Below are 18,472 nucleotides of genomic sequence, written 5' to 3'. Positions count from 1 at the left end.
ACAGTGTAACACTTCCCTTCAGGAGCACCCTGTAGTGGTGGTATACTCCCATTTTAAGAGGCATCTTCAAATTTTCTACTCACACATTCACTGTTCATTGCTACTCCTCTTGTTGCATCAATTAACAGTGGGCAATATTGAGTTTTCCGTATTGTTGGCACAAATATCACCCCAGAGCACCACCTTAAATCTCTTCATATTCATTATTATAAATTATGGGGAAAACTGGCTGATTCCTCCTGCTAGAATACCCCAGAATCCTCATCTGAAGGTGTGTAGCACACTGCCCTGACGTGCTAAAATAAACATATATTTAACACATAGGGGCTCATCTTTGCTGCACCGCTGCTCTTCCCATCCCCTGGAGAGAAGGAGGAGTGCCCTGGGCTGGGGGAAGGCAATTCCACTGTGCCTCCTCGCCGTCCCCAGGCTGCAGCTGAGAGGTTTTTAAGGCAGTGTTGTGCCATGGCCAAAGCAGGGCTTCAGGGATCATTTTTGGCCAGAAATACAAAGAAAAGAGCTGCTGGAGCACCAGATGAATCTTTTATAGTGGTGGTATGTGGGTCTTAAGGTTTTGTTTTTAAGTGGACACATTTAGGGTGGTAGTGGTTTTGTTATGCTGTTTTATTGATCATTTGCTACAGCTAAATATCTCCTGGCCCTTACACTTCTCTTCTTTAAAAACTGCAATGGTAATTACATTTTTATTTTAACATGCATGAGCCTTCCATACTTAGTTTCCAGAAGAGATTTCTACACATGTGTCTGTCAGAAAATTTCAGTCTCAGAATGGTTTGGGTTGGATGGGACCATTAAAGATTATCTCATCCCAAACCCCAAACCCCTGCAGGGTCACCCTTCATAGCCCAGGCTGTTCAAAGCCCCATCCTGCTGACTCTAGGGATGGGGCATCCACATTTTCTCTGGACAGCCTTGTTCAGTGTCCCACAAGCCTCCTTGCAAAAAATTCCTAACTTATGTGCAATCTAAATGTGGCCTCTTTCAGCTTGAAGTCATTGTCCTTCCTCCTGTCCCTACAGGCCTGGGAAGAAGCCTTCTGTACTGAAAGGCTGCTGTAGGTTTCCTCAGAACCTGCTGTTCCCCTGGCCAGACAACCACAACTCCCGCAGCCTTCCTTCATGGCACAGATGAATAATTTTTAATTTTAATTTAATTTAATAATTTTCTGATAATTCTTGTGGCCCTCTCTGGAGCTGCTCTGACAGATCCATGTCTTTTCTCATGCCAGAAGATCACAGAGCTGCATGCAGCACCCCAGCTGGGGCCTCAGGAGAGCTGGGTGGAACAGGAGACTCACCTGCCTCGACCTTCAGTTCAGGCTGCGTTTGTTGCACCCCTTGTCAGGATGGGATTTCTGAGCCACAAGTGTGGATCTCTAGGTCAAAGCACTGGAATTCCAGAAAAATGCCGTGGGGTAGAGCTGTCTAAGCAGGAGTTGGCTTTCTCTGTGGGCAAACTCCTGTTTGTGGAGGTCAGAGCTGCGAGCACAAGAGAGGGCCCCGTCCTCTGAGTTGTGGAGCTAAGCCCAGCGTATCCCCCCAAATTCTTCCTGCCATCTCACCAGGAATTCATTATTTGCTCCAGAATTTCATTCCAAACTCTTATTACACTCATTTGTCTTCTCACCTCGGCACCTGGAGTTTCATCCTGTGATGCTTTTATCCACCCCTCAACACTCCCTGGGTTTGTCTCAGCCTCACCAGTTGCTGACCCGGCGTTGCCATCACCAGTGATGAGGTCTCCAATCTAAAAAATCCCATAAATCAGATGGATGAAATAGCAGGAGAGCTGGAAAATCTCCTGGTGTTAAAGACAGCTTCCAGGCAAATTCCAGTGGATGAAGGAATGCAGCTAAGCAAGTCTAAATAAATGAATTTCTCTCATTTGCACAGGCAATAAGCAGTAGGAAAGAGGAAATCCATATCACATGGTAGCTTAGCTGTGTCACTGCGTTGCAATGCACCTTCACATTCTGAAGAATTTGTGACAAAAATAAAAATCTGAACCTGCAACCAAGGTCCCTCAAGTGCTATAGATCACTATAGATGCTTGGGGAGCACTCAGTAAGGCCAGACTATATATCAAAAGACTTAAAACTGCATGGTTAAATATTCTAAGAGCTTTCCTAGCACTTTTCTTCTATATTGACTGCAATGCTAGGAAAAATATACCTATTTAGCCGCTCTTACATTACTTTAGTGTGCATATTATTATACCTATTATGACAGTTGCAGCAGATACAGATATGGATTTAAATTGCCACTTAAGCTCTCAAGAAAATTATGAGCAGCTTTGAAGCTGGTTATAATCCACTGAAGCAATGACTTTTTTACCAGTTGCGTACCCTCTTGTGCAGTCGTGGTGAGATGTTGCCTTATTGTAGTAAACAAATGCAATTTCCTCATTATGGTTTAATGAGGACCTAAGGCAACTGTCCTAATTAATGCACACTTGAAATGCTACAGATTTTTAATTTCTTTAACAAGCTGATTTTTGCAAAGGTTTCCTTTCTCATTTAACCCCTAGTGTTGTGTGCCCAAATTCATGAGGAAAATATAGCTTCTATAACATGTGAATTGGACACTAAACTTTTATTTTAAAAAAATTATCTCAAATCCACAGTAGAAATAACATTATTAGGGATTTTATTGGGCAGCAAAATTTTCTTTCTTCTCTTTTAAAATTATTTTTGCCTAAGAAAATGCTCTGATCCATAAACAGACACCTGTGAAACATTTCTGTGCACACTTGCAGCAGCACACAGGCAAGGCAGCCTTCTAGAAGGCATGATGATAAATTCTATCTAATGTACCACACCTATGGAGGAAAGGGCTCTGCAGCTGTTTTATTTACTGGTCTCAGCCTCTCCATCACCCATCTCTGGCAGAAATGGAAGGGGATTTTCCAAGTCTTGCAGTAGTTATACTGCTGGAAGGAAAAGTCACGCTAGGATCCTCACTCTGCATTTAGGAAGCCTTAGGAATGAATTCTTGTTTTGACATGCCAAAAGATTTTGCATCATTTCTTTCGGGTTTCTTAAGTAGTCAGAATGCTGTTTCTAACTGCCTCAGGAAACATAGCTGGACACAGATTTTCAGATATGAAAAACAAAGCAGACTTTGTGGAACCAAACGGGAATGTTGGGAACCAGCCTGGCAGGCCCACTACTGACAAACCTTCCAGCTTATAAACAGTCTTACTTCATTCTGTTCAGTCAAAAAAGCAAACCTAATCTAAATTAGAGATATATTTTCCTCCTTATACATATGAGTGGCAATTCTTTAAATTCGAAAGAAATAGGAATTCACAGTGATACTTATAAAAATATTTCTACCTTTTTGCCACCTGTAACTGAAAGCATGACTATGTCAATTGCATTTCCTCCTGAATTTAGGGAAAATTTTATTCCCAGAAATATTTTGGAGATGTTGCTGAGGTTCTCTACATTATATTAAGGAATAAGCTTAAATAAATAACTACAAAATTTTAAAAGGATATGAAAAATTTTATAGCAGTAGGCATGTTTAATGGGCATAAAATAATAATAAGAATTGGCAAGCACCTCAGGCATATCAGCTATATTCTGTGCGAGTAATATTTAAAATCTTAACAGATTTAATATAGAAATACAGTCTCATAACTCAGTATTTATTCATTCACGTCACAAATGCATTCCAACATACTGTAAGCAGCATGTATGATATGTTTTCTGAAACACACGGGAAAAAATTCTGCATTCCTCGTTGGAATGAGAATTGTTTCGCTAGTGCTCGTTCTTCAGATGTCACACAGACAGTCGTTAGTGCTATCCGTCATTCCTTCTTTCCCTCGCGGGCTCTCAGGGCCCGGCAGGCACGGTTCTTCCCGAGGCCCCGAGGGGCCCTGCGGCCGGCGCTGCCCTGGGGCTCTGCCCGGCTCCAGGGACGGTCCCCTCCGGCCCCCGAGCAGCCGCTCCGCTCCGCACGCTGCCCGCGGGCCCTTCCTCCCGCCGGCCGTGCCTCGGCCCTGCTCCCCCGGCTCCGAGCTGCAGCCGCTCCGTGCGCGCCCCGCAGCGCCGCACGGGCCCGGGGGCACACGGGCGAGACGAAACCCGCGCAGCCGCCATGGCCGGGGCGGACAAAGCCGGGAAGCGCGGCCCCGCTCCGGCGGGCTCGCAGCGGGAGGCGGAGGAGCGCGGGGAGGCGGCGGCGCCGGCGCGGCCCCGCATTGGTCGGATTTTGCCGCAGAGCCGCGGGAGGGACGAGGAAGGGGCGCCGCAGCCCCAGACGCGGGCCGGGGGTGGCGGGCCCCGCTGTTGCCGCTGAGGGAGACGCGGAGCTGCCGTGGCACTGCCAGCAGCGGGAGGGCGGGGGGCCACGGGAAAGCTGCAAAGGGACGCGAGGGCCCGGCACTAACTCAGCCCCCTGCGAAAAAGGGCAGTACTGTGCGTTCAGTCTCTGTATGAGCCCACCACTTCAGAGTGGGGCTGGGTGATCCCGGTGGGTCCTTCCCTTCCCCGGCCATGCCGTGATTCCACGGCCGCTGGAAGCGCGGGACGAAGCCAGACCCGCTCAGGAGAGGCGGAGCCGCCGCGCGCGCCGCAGGGACGCGGCCCCCACGGCGCCTCGGCCGCGTCTCGCGGGAAGCGCGCGCGGGGGGAGGAGAGGGGCGCCGGGCGGGGGCAGGGCAGCAGACCCCGCCTCCCCTTGCAGTCCTCAACCAGGTCGGACCGCCGTCAATATACACAGGCGCGGGGGTTCTCTGGGCTCATTGCTCGGGGTGGTCTCAGAGCGCAACCATGTCTGGCAGGGGCAAGGGCGGCAAAGGGCTCGGCAAGGGCGGCGCCAAGCGGCACCGCAAGGTGCTGCGCGACAACATCCAGGGCATCACCAAGCCGGCCATCCGCCGCCTGGCGCGGCGCGGCGGCGTCAAGCGCATCTCGGGGCTCATCTACGAGGAGACGCGCGGCGTGCTCAAGGTCTTCCTGGAGAACGTCATCCGCGACGCCGTCACCTACACGGAGCACGCCAAGAGGAAGACGGTCACGGCCATGGACGTGGTCTACGCCCTCAAGCGCCAGGGCCGCACTCTCTACGGCTTCGGCGGCTAAACTCAGTTCCTGTTATCCTTAAGCGCTTCTACAACAAAAGGCTCTTTTAAGAGCCACCCACAAATCTCATAAAAAGAGCTTTTAATCGCTATTAGCTTATGGGTGTTTGGCTTTTGGGGTTGGAGGGAAAGGTGAAGGGAATTTATTTTCATTCGACTTCCCCAGACACCACAGCTTTTAGCCCACTCTTTCCGCGTTCCCAGGGGAAAATCTCGCATCGAAGTAGGCAGGAATAACCTCATTTTTACTCGGGCAGCGAAACGAGGGTAGTGGGTGTGTGCTGCTTGGCTGGGGGCTCTCGGTGCGGTGGGGAAATGCGTTCTGCAGATTCCATCCTCTATTCCCCCCACACGGAGCACCACGCACTCAGCACAGACCCTCATTCCAAAGGCCAAGGAAACGGACACGCCGGCGAGAGAAAGCAAAGGCGGGGGCAGGTCGGGAGGTACCGGCGTTGCCGTAGCCGCTGTCGCGGCACCACTGACCGCGACAGGCTGGAAGGGGCAGGGAGCTCCTGAAATGGCGGCGCTCTTCTCTGCCGTTCGGAAGGAACAGCGAAGAGCGCCCCAGGGACCGCACACCAGAGACCCTGCGAGCCCCGTGCTCTGAAGCCCTCCCGCCCGCCCCGCTTCTGAGGCTGCCGGTTCTCCAGGCACCGCTCCCGCCTTCCCCCAGCACAGCTCCTTACAGCCGTGAGCCACGGCGGCTTCAGGCGGTGAACCGCAATGACGGACACACACCGGGGTGCAAGGGGCGGCCAAGGCTGGACAGTACGGAAGGCTCCCACTCCCCGTTATCCCCAAATTTCCACTAACTTGGGCACTCAAAAGCCCTTGGCATGGGCTGTAACAGAGATAACAGCTCTCTCCAGTGGTGCTGTGGTGGCTCTTAAAAGAGCCTTTCGGTTTGATACAGAAGGACAGGGGGCTCAGGCGCGCTCGCCGCGGATGCGGCGGGCCAGCTGGATGTCCTTGGGCATGATGGTGACGCGCTTGGCGTGGATGGCGCACAGGTTGGTGTCCTCGAAGAGCCCCACCAGGTAGGCCTCGCTGGCCTCCTGCAGCGCCATGACGGCCGAGCTCTGGAAGCGCAGGTCGGTCTTGAAGTCCTGCGCGATCTCGCGCACCAGGCGCTGGAAGGGCAGCTTGCGGATCAGCAGCTCCGTGGACTTCTGGTAGCGCCGGATCTCGCGCAGCGCCACCGTGCCGGGCCGGTAGCGGTGCGGCTTCTTGACGCCGCCCGTGGCCGGCGCGCTCTTGCGGGCAGCCTTGGTGGCCAGCTGCTTGCGGGGCGCCTTGCCGCCCGTCGACTTCCGCGCCGTCTGCTTCGTGCGCGCCATCGCAGCCCCGGACACCGAGCGCTCTGGAACAGCGGCACGGCGCGCCCTCGAGCCCCTTTTATAGAGCAGGCGGCCCCGCCTCCCCGGCGCTGATTGGCCAGAGCAGCGGAGAATTCTATTGGGCTGCGGCTGGAGCCGCTCCGAGCCCCAGCGGTTCCGAACAAATCCTGCGTTGTTTCCTTTGTGTTAGAGAAAGGCAACATCTATCCGCGTTTTACTTACGTTCTATTTCTAATATTTTTTTCCCAAAGCTGTTTCCTTATGGTACTTATGGCTTTGTATTCTAAGAAATGCAATTACTTTTAAGGATTTACCTGAAGAGAACGACAATCCCCCCAAAACCCGCACCATCCACAACAAACTCATAAGCAAAAAACGAAACAAGCAAAAAATAAAAAAGCAAAAATAAAAAAAAACCCCAAGCAAACAAACAAAGAAAATAAGAAGCAGAACAAAAAAACCCCACCGCGCTAGGTTTAGGATGGATGCAAAGCACACGGTTCCTTTGTTAATACTTGTATAACAATATAGGATAGCAAAATATAAATAACCAGTTTAAGTAGAGATTAAAATATTAGTAAGCAACGCTGAACACAAAGAAGTTACCGGCAGTTCTTGGAAAATTGTATTTTATTTTTACCCACTTTAAGCGGCAGAGTGATTTAATTGATTAAGGCAAGCAGCTAAAAGCAGTAACATCAAACCGAAGGAAGGGAAGAGCATGGGGAAAGGCGGGTTGGGGTTCGGAATAGCAGAGCGGGGCTCTGCAGAAGAGGGGTTAACGCGGGATTTTCAAACCTTGCCCTGAGCGCGGCCGCTCCCAGCAGCCAATCACCAGGCAGCGCTGGGCTATAAAAGCCGGCGGGGAGCGCTCCCGCGGCCATCCCGGGCTGCTCTCGGTGCTTTTCTGGGCTGCAGGAGCCTTGCCATGGCGCGTACAAAGCAGACGGCGCGGAAGTCGACGGGCGGCAAGGCGCCCCGCAAGCAGCTGGCCACCAAGGCTGCCCGCAAGAGCGCGCCGGCCACGGGCGGCGTCAAGAAGCCGCACCGCTACCGGCCCGGCACGGTGGCGCTGCGCGAGATCCGGCGCTACCAGAAGTCCACGGAGCTGCTGATCCGCAAGCTGCCCTTCCAGCGCCTGGTGCGCGAGATCGCGCAGGACTTCAAGACCGACCTGCGCTTCCAGAGCTCGGCCGTCATGGCGCTGCAGGAGGCCAGCGAGGCCTACCTGGTGGGGCTCTTCGAGGACACCAACCTGTGCGCCATCCACGCCAAGCGCGTCACCATCATGCCCAAGGACATCCAGCTGGCCCGCCGCATCCGCGGAGAGCGCGCCTGAGCTGTTGGCCGACGGAAGTTTCAGACCACCGAAAACCCAAAGGCTCTTTTAAGAGCCACCACAGCCTCACTAAGGAGCTGTAAATTCCTAATTGTGCGTAAGGAGCGAGTGATGTCTTTGGGGGGCTTGTAGTCGAAAGGATTTTACACGTCAAGTAAGTACAAAACAAAATGCATCAATTATATTTCGTAGCGATGAGATCCTGAGTTTGCAAAACTATTACGCAGTTATGTTGTAGTGACTTTGTTAAACCAGTTTTTCCTTTAGGGTTAAAAACTGCTTTCTACATGTTCTATCGCACGTCATTTTGCTGTGTAGAAAACGTTCTCAAAGGGAAGATACCCCCTTAAAAGATGAGTGGGTTTTGTTGTATGTCTTTAAATCATGTGTTTGAAATGTTCAAATTTGTAAAATAAGAAAGCTCTATAGGGTTCTGCTCTGGCGATTGGAGAAGTTAGATGCTCTCCAAATACTTCCTGTATATTGTAAGTCTTGTGCTGCCTTTATGTCCCTCATTTAACTTCACCGTTTTCCACTTCATGGCTTTATTATGCTAGTAGCAATATTGTATCTCGTCCACCCCCTCCCTTTTTTTTTGAGAGGGCCCGTGGGACTCGCTTTGTCTCCGAAAGCACAAAAACTCCTTTCCCGCCTTCCCTGCAAGGGCTCCATCCGCGCTTTCCTCTGTGCTCTGTCCCTGCTGCTTGTGAGCGGCGTCCCGCGGGCACGTTCAGCCCATCTCAAGCACTGCTGTTTATTCCCGACATAAATGTATTTCCAAAAGTGTGGAGGAGGATATAAGGCCGATGCAAGGATGTTTTCTGAGTCCTTTTTCCAAGTCGTGTGCTCCTTGCTGGTGTCTTGTCTAGGACCACACGAGTGACATCTTTAATGGTTAGAGATTTCAGCTGCACGAATCTTCTCTCGTTATTGAGGCTCCCAAAAAGACGTGTTGAAGTTACCACAGATGAAGTTCTTTCCAAGAAGCATCTGTGCTTGAAAACTCGGCAAGTCTAGAATCACTTCCAAATGGAGGCTCTTCCCTATCCACCGTGTTCAGTGATTTTTGTGCACCTATTTTGAAAACACATTTCTCCCTGACTGCAAATTCACACACTCCCCCCACCCCCCAGCTCTTCTAGTAAATGGATTTTTAGTTGCCTGAGAAATGTGCATTTCTGGAATTATTTCGGACTTTACAGCACCTTTATATATATTAATGCTACAGGTAGTTTTATGTAATCTGGGGAGCCTGCTGTGCCATTGAAATATTGGAAACTGTGTCCCTTTGGTTTTTCGATGCTACAAATGAGTACCGGCGGCTTTAGGAAGCTGTTGGATGAATTGAGTTAGACACAGCCTTCATTTAAACCAGGAAATAAAGAACCACTGAGAAATGCTATGGGGAAACATTTCTTCTGGAAAGCCTAAGATTGCAAGGCTCAGTTTAGTTTTAACTGCTGATAAATTTCATTTTAGGAGTATTTCCTTCTCGGTGTGAGAAACTTGGACTCTGCAGCAAAATCTGACCAATCAAGTGCCTCGGCACCATTTTCTTTCCTCTGTTTTTCTCCCTTTCAGCCATTTTCTGTTTCTGAACCTCGGAGGGTTAAAAGGGAGGGGGGAAGGCATCGGGAGTAGTGCTTTAGGAATTAAGAAATCTCTGCTGTGATTTATTCATCCCCCCACATTTGGTCATTGACATACGACTTGTGTTTTTTCCGAACAGATTTTTTTTTTCTTTATGTAGATTACCACTGGGACTGCAGAAATGAGATGTAACGAAAGCTAACGCATTTCATTTTGGTGAGATGGCTGAAGATATGTTTACCTGGACCTGTTTGCATATGCTTATAAGAAAAAAAAATAAAATAAAGTAAAATAGCTTTTACTAACAGTTTATTTAGAAGATATTTGCTATCTTATAGAAGCCATTGGTCAGAGTAGTTACATTTCAGGAAAATGTAGCATCAAAAATGATGGGGATTTTGTTCTTTTTTTTTTCTTTTGCATGTTTAAGAAACAAATTGTATTTGAGCAGTGAGACAGGGAGACAAGTTTTATTTGTCTTCATCTCTAACTTTTCCTCTGTTCTTTTGAAGACCTCATACTGTTTTACTAAATTAAGCATTATTTGGATTCATTCAGAGAGCATTGCATGCTCGAATAGTAAAAAAACACTTAACACTTCATCAGCTGAGAAAGAAAGATGTGCAGTGCTTTTTATTTTCTCAGGGCTCATATAAACTCTAAATTATAATGCCTGAGCCTGAAGTAGTTTTGGGGTGTAACACACAGCAAATGAGTGGCACACAGACACAGGTGATGTAGTGCAAGATTCCCTAAGTCCAAGTGAGAATAAAAGTGGAGGATCCTCTGGGGCCAGCAAGGTTCAGCTGAATTTCTTTGCTTTTTGCAGGGGAGCCAGAGATAAAAGAGGCAAAGCTGGATGTGAGCAAGACCTCTGTGCTGAGCAGCTGAGGATTGGCTTGAGAGCTGCTGGTGGTGATCAAGGTGCTTTTGCAGGTGATTTTAGATCTCAGCAAGATATTTGGCTAGGACCGTTCCTGGCCCTTTAGCCATCCTCCATGGATGAACTGGCTCAAATCAAAATCATGGCCTGGAAGAATGTTCTTATCAGTCCAATGAGTAAAATAGAGCACAGCCACTGACATTCAGCTGAAATACTTCATTTCATCCAAATACATAAAAGGTCTGATGACAGCATCTTTCTAGGACAAAAAATATTTGAATCAGTCCTATTTGACAGCTACTAGTTTCTGAAAAATTCTGAACAAATACATATCCACAGGAAAGCAAGGTTCTCATCTGAATTAACTATTATAGTGTAAGTATTTTGTGAAGGTGGATTCCATGCAAGCCAGTATGCAAAGATAGGTTGTAAACATGTTTTCATCTGCATGTCCCTTTTGTGGGCTTCCTCACAACGTGAATCACCTGTTGATTCCTCCAAAGTGAAGTTTGAACTTGGCCAAGCACAGCTCTCCCACAGGCCTGGCCAGTACTGCCCTGCTGCACCACTGCCTCTCTCTTCTCTCCCACTTTCAGCTCACATTCTATCTTCAGCCTGGGTATCAGATTGTAAAAGTGATAAAAGTGACAAACAACATTGTCTCAACACCATGAACGTTTATTAAAATTTCATATGGTTAGAAAGTACTTTGTCAGTCACTCCTATTATGGAATTAATTACACTGGACACAACAGCAGGGTCTGAGCCTAGATTCCTGCTGATTAATGCACTTGTCCAAGTGAAGGTTTCCAACTTGTCTTTCTCAGGCTACAGCTTGAGTTGGGTGGATCTGTAGAGTGAACACTACACCAAAAATTAATCTTCAGTCCCAGACAGGCCACCCAGCACTCAATTCCCAAGCCTATCAGTTGCTTTTGGTCAGTTGTCTGTTTTGTTTGGTTGGTTTTTTTGGGTTTTTTTTTCATCTGACATTACCCCAATTCTTGGAGTTGTTTCCTTGGTCCTTCCTTACCTTTTTTATTCTGCTTTGGGCTAATTCTATGTTAGCAGCATTGGCTTTTAACAAAACCTTTCGTTTTGGTCAGCTCTTGTGGCCTGATGCTACAACCACTCCAGCCACTAATGCTAAACTACTTAATACATCATGAGAATATGCAGAATGCAGTTAATGAAAATTTCCTGTAAAGGACTATGAAGTAGCACAAGATGGAAAGCTCTGTTCTCAGTGAAGCTGTTAAGGCAGTACCAGGGTTTAGTAATAAAACAACAACAACAAACTAAAGGAACATTAATATACAAACCCAATGCAAACTGAGTTTGAATTAAATCCCTTTGTATATAAAACAATGTAAGCACATCTGGCTGGGGGCCTCAGCCCCAGTCTGTGATGACTGATAGGGATCAGAGAAACAAATCCTGCAGCTCCAGGGACACTGGGGTGGCAAAAGGCATGCCCCAGCCTTGTTCACTGTTGTCATCTGTGCCACCCGTGGTGCCCTGCATCTCAGTCTAAAGGTGTTTTTAGGTTTGGCTTCAGGTTCAAAGAGCCACCAAGTCTAGAGCTCCAGGGGCACTGGTGCCACCAAAGACGTGCCAAGGTGAGTATGGCACTGCCCCAGCCCTGCTTTCTCCACACCTTTCTCCTCCAGGCCATCCACAGTGCTGGGCACTTCAGCTTCAGCCCGAGCCTGCTCTCAGGGTAAGGTGTGAGCATCACAAAACCCACACCTGCAGGGACACTGGGGTGGCAAAGGACATGCCAAGGGCAGCGCGGCCCTGCTCCAATGCTGCTCCCTCCTCACCTCTCTCATCTGGGTCACCTGTGGTGCTTTATCCAGTTTACATGTATTGACAATGTTCAGCTCCATGCCTGGCTACCCATCCTTCAGGTTCTGTTACCCTTAAGCACTGTGAGGTTTTAGTCCATTAACATGAAGATGCTTTTTTAATGGGCTTGATGACTTTGTCTTTACACATCTGCCAAGTCTGTACTCTGCTGTGCTGTCAGCTGTTCTCATGTGGGGGTTAAATGTAGTTAAAATATTAAAAACCTGATTATGTATCCTCTGTGTCCCTATTGCTTTTCTCTCTGCACTTTATTCTTGCTCATCCCTCTCTGTGTCTGAAGATCTAATGCCATGAGTATTTGATGTATTTCTGAGTATGCCCCTTTCTCTCTGCATATGGATTTTTATTCATTATGCTATTCCAAGCACAGCACTGGTTCAGCAGAATGGATCTGTAAAGCTATACCAAATTTTGGCCTGTAAGAGCCACAACTTGTGATGCCATCAGTAAGAAAGTAATTGATCCAGAGGGCACATGATGTACTTTTCTGTGAGTGTTCCATATGATCCCATGGGTTTTAGGACAGTATGCCAGCGTTGTAATGAACACAAGGATCTAGAGGTGAAGGCATGATGTGAGAGGCACGACAAAACAAAAAAAAAGCACTCACAAAAAAACCAAAACCACATAAACAAAACAGTGTTTCTGAGACACAGCTTTTCAGGAACAGTCAAATGTAAATCTCTGTGTGTTTTAGATGCCCACTCTGTGCTGAGGTCTGAGCATTTCCTGAATTAATTCCAACTACTGATAATATATGGAAACCAGGTAAGGTCTCCACTGCACCAATGCAATGATGAGTAGCACAATTCAGAATTTCTGAATGCTTTGCTGCAGTCAACTAGCTCTGTTAAAAGCCTTGTCACACTGAGATTGAAGGACTTCTAAGCAACAAACAGGGCCAGCTGCAATTCAAGTTAGTTTTGTTGTGAATAGAATATTAAGGAAGGTTATCTTCCCCTCCTTCTTCCTAAATGAAGGATGCTGTTGGTTGCTGAAACTGAATGTTGTTTTCCTTATTTGGGCCAGTTTGATCTTCTCATCACTTGTCCCAGGCAGACTCATATGACATGTTGCTGTTGTTTTGTTTTTAGGAAAAAGGAACAAAAATTAAGATCACTATGTAGATATGGACTAGTTCACTTCCAGGAGAGATGCATTTAAGAGTCTAAGAGTGATAAATATGCAGACACCAAATAAAAATTGAAGGGTTGCCAACATTTGTCACTCAGGCTCCTTTGGTGTTCTCAGTGTAGGCCAACATAACGCAGAAATATTTCCAGAACAAAGTGTCACCTCACCTCTGCATCCAATGCTTGAAAACTGTAACAGCCTGCAGCATTTCCAGGCCAGTCCTTGCTGTTTTGCTGGTTGTTTAGGCAGGTGCAGGCAGAGTTTGAGTTCACCCCACAGCAGTAGCACGAGTGCAGCCTGCACAGAAATAAAAAGAAAAGCGAGTTCAATAGTGATTACATGATGTGAGGACTGAATTAAATTGTTATGTGTGTGTATACATGTGTACATGCAGTCATTATATGTTTCCAAAGATCTGTAACTGGGATCTTTAAATGGGAAGAATAGGAATTTCTTAACATCCTTATAAAATTCACCTAGTTTAAAGGCCCTGAAATGCGTGGCTGCAAGACTACATTTCAGAGGTATTTCATAATACACAGTATTTTGCAAGCAGCTGTATATGTTGTATTTTAAGAACACTTTCAAATAATAAAACTTTTTATCCTCATGAATATAGGGGATGGGGTTGATTTGTTGTTTCGTTTTTTACACATTATAAATAATGTTTGCGTTACTTTTTATCCTCAATTGAACTAAAAGTACAGCATGAAGTTTACAGTAATTCACCCAAGTGTCCCAAGATAGAGCCAGAACTCAACTGCCAGGAGAGACATCCTCACACCCCCCTGTCCTTGGAAATGTAGAGCAGAGCTCCCAGAGCATCCCTGAACCTCCACCAGGTATTTACTCTTGCAGAAGGGATGGTGTCCTACTCCTCCTTCCCTTGGACGTCTTTCCACAACTGTTTCATTTCTCCATCAGTCTGTATTTAACGTGCTGGGTTTGGGGTTGGAGCTGCTAATTGCTTTTGGTTTTTAAGTGTGCCAGGCTGATGTGGCTGGAGGGTGTCCCACACGTGCTGATGGATGGATCACTGCCCTGTGGAAGGCTCCAGCTTCTGGAATGTAGGAATTAAATAAAATAGAAGGTGCCTGTCAGAAGGTGACCAACCAGGAGAGCCAAGAGGGCCTCATGTCAGGGAAGAATAAAAATCAAATGCACTGTGATACAGCCCTAAATGCTGGAGTCACAATTCCAAACCAGGCAGTTCCCTGAGTCATAAAATAGAGTCTGTCAGTAAGTTTGCATTTCACAAAAGAAGGCTGAAGAGTTTTGGACAAAGTTGTCTGTTGCAGAGGGAAATAGGAAAAGAGCTAAAAGAAAACCACAGATGCTAAGACAAGCATGCAAACAAACAAATGGCCCCTGAAAACCAACCAAGCCCAGGATTGTTTCATTATGTTCCTGTGTTTGGAAAAAGTAATTTGGATAAATCTATCTTTCAAAAAGATATCAAATTCCTTTTTGAACATGTGTCTACTACACTTCTGAGGGGATAAGTGAGAGGAGGTAAAGAGAGAAATTTCTTACCCTAAAATGTGGAAGTCATTAATATGAAAGAAGGATGCTAGGCCATGAGGACACTGTTACAGCAGCACTTTTTTTCCTTCTCTATTTCAAAGAAGTTACACAAAATTGTGCCAGTGAAAACGTTTTATAATGCTAACAGTTCTCAGAATATGAACACTAAATGCAAATTAAAAGAGAAATCACACCAAAACAAAATCCCTAAAAGGCTCTTTGGGAAATTCTTATTTTCACACTTCTTGAAGACTTATTTATTTCTATGTCAATATTCCTCTATTAACTATAAAGATTATTTATTATAACCCAAAATAAATTGAAATTTCTGAAAATTTTTTTGCTGTTAAAATTAGAAAAGGAAAATGCCAAGTGGCCCCAAATGTTTTTTAGTTGTGAAAATTATTTTAATCTTAATATACATTCGTTTAATAGTGTCTGTGTCAGGAAAAATTTATTAGTTTATGTAATTCTGCATTAATCCAGGAAATTTAGTAGTACTTGAACACTGATCTGTATTTTAGTGTTGACTGTAAAAACATGAGTAGCATTCCTATTTTAAATGGCACATGTTTAGCAAGGGGATAACCCAAACATTAACATGAGAAACTCAAAATACTCTTTAATTTCCATTACAGTGCAGAACAAGAACAGGTCTCCTACTTCCCAAGTAGGAAGCATTTCCAGAAAATCTTGTTGCAAGCAGTGGCTTCTTCCTTACGGTCTCTTCTTTTAGGATTCCCTATGCTCTCAGCTTTCCTAGAAATGGTCAAAAATGTGTGGATAGGTAAAGGTATGAGGGACAAGATGAACATGTCAGCACACGTGTGCGCTTGTGTTTGTAGGGAAACAAACAAACAAAGCCCAGTAAAACAAACACAGGCCACAGAACTGTTCACGCTTTGATCCTCACTAGGGAAATTCAACATTACACTAAAAAAAATGGGAAAAAAGTAAAAGCCTTCTACATAACACGGCTTGAGAGTTTCCTTCCCCTCCTATTTTAAACAGAAATAACTCAGTAACAGAAGGAAGCTGTAGGACGCAGAGGACAAGGTTGGCAGAGATGACATAAATCCTCCCGAGGAAGGTGTCTATGCAGGCAAATGCTAATAACCAGAACATTAAAAAGGAACCCGTGAAGGGTCCAAAGCAGGAGCCGGGCGAGCGGGCAGAGCAGCGGAGGCGGGGCGGGAGCGCCAGGCGAGGGCCCGCATTGGTAGGATTTTGCCGCAGACCGCGGGCAGCGGGGAAGGAAGGCGAAGGGAGCGCAGGGAGCGGGAGCGGCGCGGGCCGGCGGAGGCGCCGAGCTCCGGGCACGGGCAGCGCGCAGGGCCGGGACGGGAGCGGGACCGCGCCTGCGCCGCGCCTCGCGGGAACCGCCACAGCCGCGCGGGGAGGGGAGGACGGGCAGGAGACCCCGCCTCTTTCTGCAGTCCTCAACCAGGTCGGCTCCTGAGTAATAAAGGGACGCTGAGGGCGGATGGCGGCGTGCAGTTGAACGGCTGTGGAAAACGCGAACATGTCTGGTAGGGGCAAGGGCGGCAAGGGGCTCGGCAAGGGCGGCGCCAAGCGGCACCGCAAGGTGCTGCGCGACAACATCCAGGGCATCACCAAGCCGGCCATCCGCCGCCTGGCTCGGCGCGGCGGAGTCAAGCGCATCTCGGGGCTCATCTACGAGGAGACGCGCGGCGTGCTCAAGGTCTTCCTGGAGAACGTCATCCGCGACGCCGTCACCTACACGGAGCACGCCAAGAGGAAGACGGTCACGGCCATGGACGTGGTCTACGCCCTCAAGCGCCAGGGCCGCACCCTCTACGGCTTCGGCGGCTAAACTTCAACAGTTCAAATTCATCCTGTTTTAAACACCAAGGCTCTTTTCAGAGCCACACACAGATCTCACTATAAGAGCTTGTAATCACTCGAGTTAGTAATGCAAAGGAAGAGAGAACCCTGAAAAGCTCCCTGCTAGTATTTATCTATACCATGTTAACTCTCGGATTCGTATTATGTAATCCACCTTAGAAAAAAGCCCGTATTAGCAATCGCAGCTCTGATTAGAACGTGTGGTGGCTCTTAAAAGAGCCGTTTGGGTTAGAATTTCCTCTCCTTTTACTTGGAGCTGGTGTACTTGGTGACCGCCTTGGTGCCCTCGGACACGGCGTGCTTGGCCAGCTCGCCGGGCAGCAGCAGGCGCACGGCCGTCTGGATCTCCCGCGACGTGATGGTGGAGCGCTTGTTGTAGTGCGCCAGGCGCGACGCCTCGCCCGCGATGCGCTCGAAGATGTCGTTGACGAAGGAGTTCATGATGCCCATGGCCTTGGACGAGATGCCCGTGTCGGGGTGCACCTGCTTCAGCACCTTGTACACGTAGATCGAGTAGCTCTCTTTCCTTGCCCTCTTGCGCTTCTTGTCACCTTTCTTCTGCGTCTTCGTCACCGCCTTCTTCGAGCCCTTCTTGGGCGCTGGAGCAGACTTCGCCGGCTCGGGCATCCTTAATGTTTTCTTTCAGGATCTTCACTGTAGCACAACAACCTCGAAAATGGCGCCTGCGCCCCCTATTTATAACGGCGCTATGCAAATGAGAGGATTGTAATTGTTCCGTTCCTATTGGAGGAGAAAGCACCAACGCGATTTCGGGCGCTTCCGTCCTGTAACCGCCGAGCTCAGGCGCTGCGTTTGCACAATCAGAGCTGCGCTCAGGGTGCTGCATTTAAAACCAAAAATTCGCTAACAAAATAGCGCGTGAGGCAAACCGCACTGGGTGGACATTCATTAGTGCATCCACCAGCAATGATCTTAGCCCTGTGAGAATTCACCTACTGAGTGCTTACTATTTTTCGGTTTTTACACTTTCTAATAACACCAGCAACGCATATATAAACATGAGTAATAAACAGCTCTTATAGTGAGATCTGTGTGTGGCTCTGAAAAGAGCCTTGGTGTTTAAAACAGGATGAATTTGAACTGTTGAAGTTTAGCCGCCGAAGCCGTAGAGAGTGCGGCCCTGGCGCTTGAGGGCGTAGACCACGTCCATGGCCGTGACCGTCTTCCTCTTGGCGTGCTCCGTGTAGGTGACGGCGTCGCGGATGACGTTCTCCAGGAAGACCTTGAGCACGCCGCGCGTCTCCTCGTAGATGAGCCCCGAGATGCGCTTGACGCCGCCGCGCCGCGCCAGGCGGCGGATGGCCGGCTTGGTGATGCCCTGGATGTTGTCGCGCAGCACCTTGCGGTGCCGCTTGGCGCCGCCCTTGCCGAGCCCCTTGCCACCCTTGCCTCTGCCTGACATGGTTACTCTCTCACAGCCCCAGCTCAGTACGCTGTGAACAGCCCCGCGCCTGTGTATATTGCCGGCGGTCCGACCTGGTTGAGGACTGCGCGGGGCCGGGCCGGGGCGGGCTCTCTGCGCGCCCTTCCCCCGCGGGCCGGGCCTTTGGCGCCGCCGCTCCCGCCGGGACCGATCCCGGCTCTCCCCCCCCGCCCCCGGTGCCCGAACCGGAGCGGATCCCGGCCCGGCTCACCCGCGGGGCTCTCGGTGCCGGCAGGGAGCGGGGCCCGCCGGCCGCGGGGCTGCAGCAGAGCCCGGCCCGTGGCGGCGGCGGGGCCCGCAGAGCCGCGTCCCGCCCGCGCTGCGCCGCCGGCAGCGAGCCGAGCCCCGGCAGAGGGCCCGGCCCCGCGGGGAAC

General features: G+C 48.7%; 5 protein-coding genes across 5 annotated transcripts; 2 read left to right on the top strand and 3 right to left on the bottom strand.

Annotated features, from left to right (window-relative positions):
- The first annotated feature begins 4,680 nt into the window (after nt 1–4,680).
- LOC135300481 (histone H4) lies at nt 4,681–5,175 on the top strand. Its single transcript, XM_064419949.1, has one exon. It carries the CDS (start codon nt 4,799–4,801, stop codon nt 5,108–5,110), a length of 312 nt encoding a protein of 103 aa, XP_064276019.1. The 5' UTR covers nt 4,681–4,798; the 3' UTR covers nt 5,111–5,175.
- Nucleotides 5,176–5,989: 814 nt separating this feature from the next.
- Nucleotides 5,990–6,491, bottom strand: LOC135300462 (histone H3). The gene has a single exon (XM_064419932.1). It carries the CDS (start codon nt 6,447–6,449, stop codon nt 6,039–6,041), a length of 411 nt encoding a protein of 136 aa, XP_064276002.1. The 5' UTR covers nt 6,450–6,491; the 3' UTR covers nt 5,990–6,038.
- A 691-nt stretch (nt 6,492–7,182) lies between these two features.
- LOC135300486 (histone H3-like centromeric protein A) lies at nt 7,183–16,681 on the top strand. The gene is given in 2 exon segments (XM_064419953.1): nt 7,183–7,706; nt 16,286–16,681. Coding segments are annotated over 2 exon segments (666 nt in total). The 5' UTR covers nt 7,183–7,377; the 3' UTR covers nt 16,623–16,681.
- Nucleotides 16,682–16,855: 174 nt separating this feature from the next.
- Nucleotides 16,856–17,490, bottom strand: LOC135300480 (histone H2B 7). Its single transcript, XM_064419948.1, has one exon. It carries the CDS (start codon nt 17,279–17,281, stop codon nt 16,901–16,903), a length of 381 nt encoding a protein of 126 aa, XP_064276018.1. The 5' UTR covers nt 17,282–17,490; the 3' UTR covers nt 16,856–16,900.
- Nucleotides 17,491–17,646: 156 nt separating this feature from the next.
- On the bottom strand, nt 17,647–18,104 carry LOC135300482 (histone H4). Its single transcript, XM_064419950.1, has one exon. It carries the CDS (start codon nt 18,075–18,077, stop codon nt 17,766–17,768), a length of 312 nt encoding a protein of 103 aa, XP_064276020.1. The 5' UTR covers nt 18,078–18,104; the 3' UTR covers nt 17,647–17,765.
- Between the last annotated feature and the right edge of the window lie 368 nt (nt 18,105–18,472).

Source organism: Passer domesticus, chromosome 5 (genome assembly GCF_036417665.1).
Source record: "Passer domesticus isolate bPasDom1 chromosome 5, bPasDom1.hap1, whole genome shotgun sequence".
Taxonomy (NCBI): domain Eukaryota; kingdom Metazoa; phylum Chordata; class Aves; order Passeriformes; family Passeridae; genus Passer; species Passer domesticus.
This window is presented reverse-complemented; position numbering and strand designations above follow the sequence as displayed.

Coding starts and splice junctions, on each gene's coding strand:
- LOC135300481 (XM_064419949.1), top strand. CDS start 4,799: ATGTCTGGCAGGGGCAAGGGCGGCAAAGGGCTCGGCAAGGGCGGCGCC.
- LOC135300462 (XM_064419932.1), bottom strand. CDS start 6,449: ATGGCGCGCACGAAGCAGACGGCGCGGAAGTCGACGGGCGGCAAGGCG.
- LOC135300480 (XM_064419948.1), bottom strand. CDS start 17,281: ATGCCCGAGCCGGCGAAGTCTGCTCCAGCGCCCAAGAAGGGCTCGAAG.
- LOC135300482 (XM_064419950.1), bottom strand. CDS start 18,077: ATGTCAGGCAGAGGCAAGGGTGGCAAGGGGCTCGGCAAGGGCGGCGCC.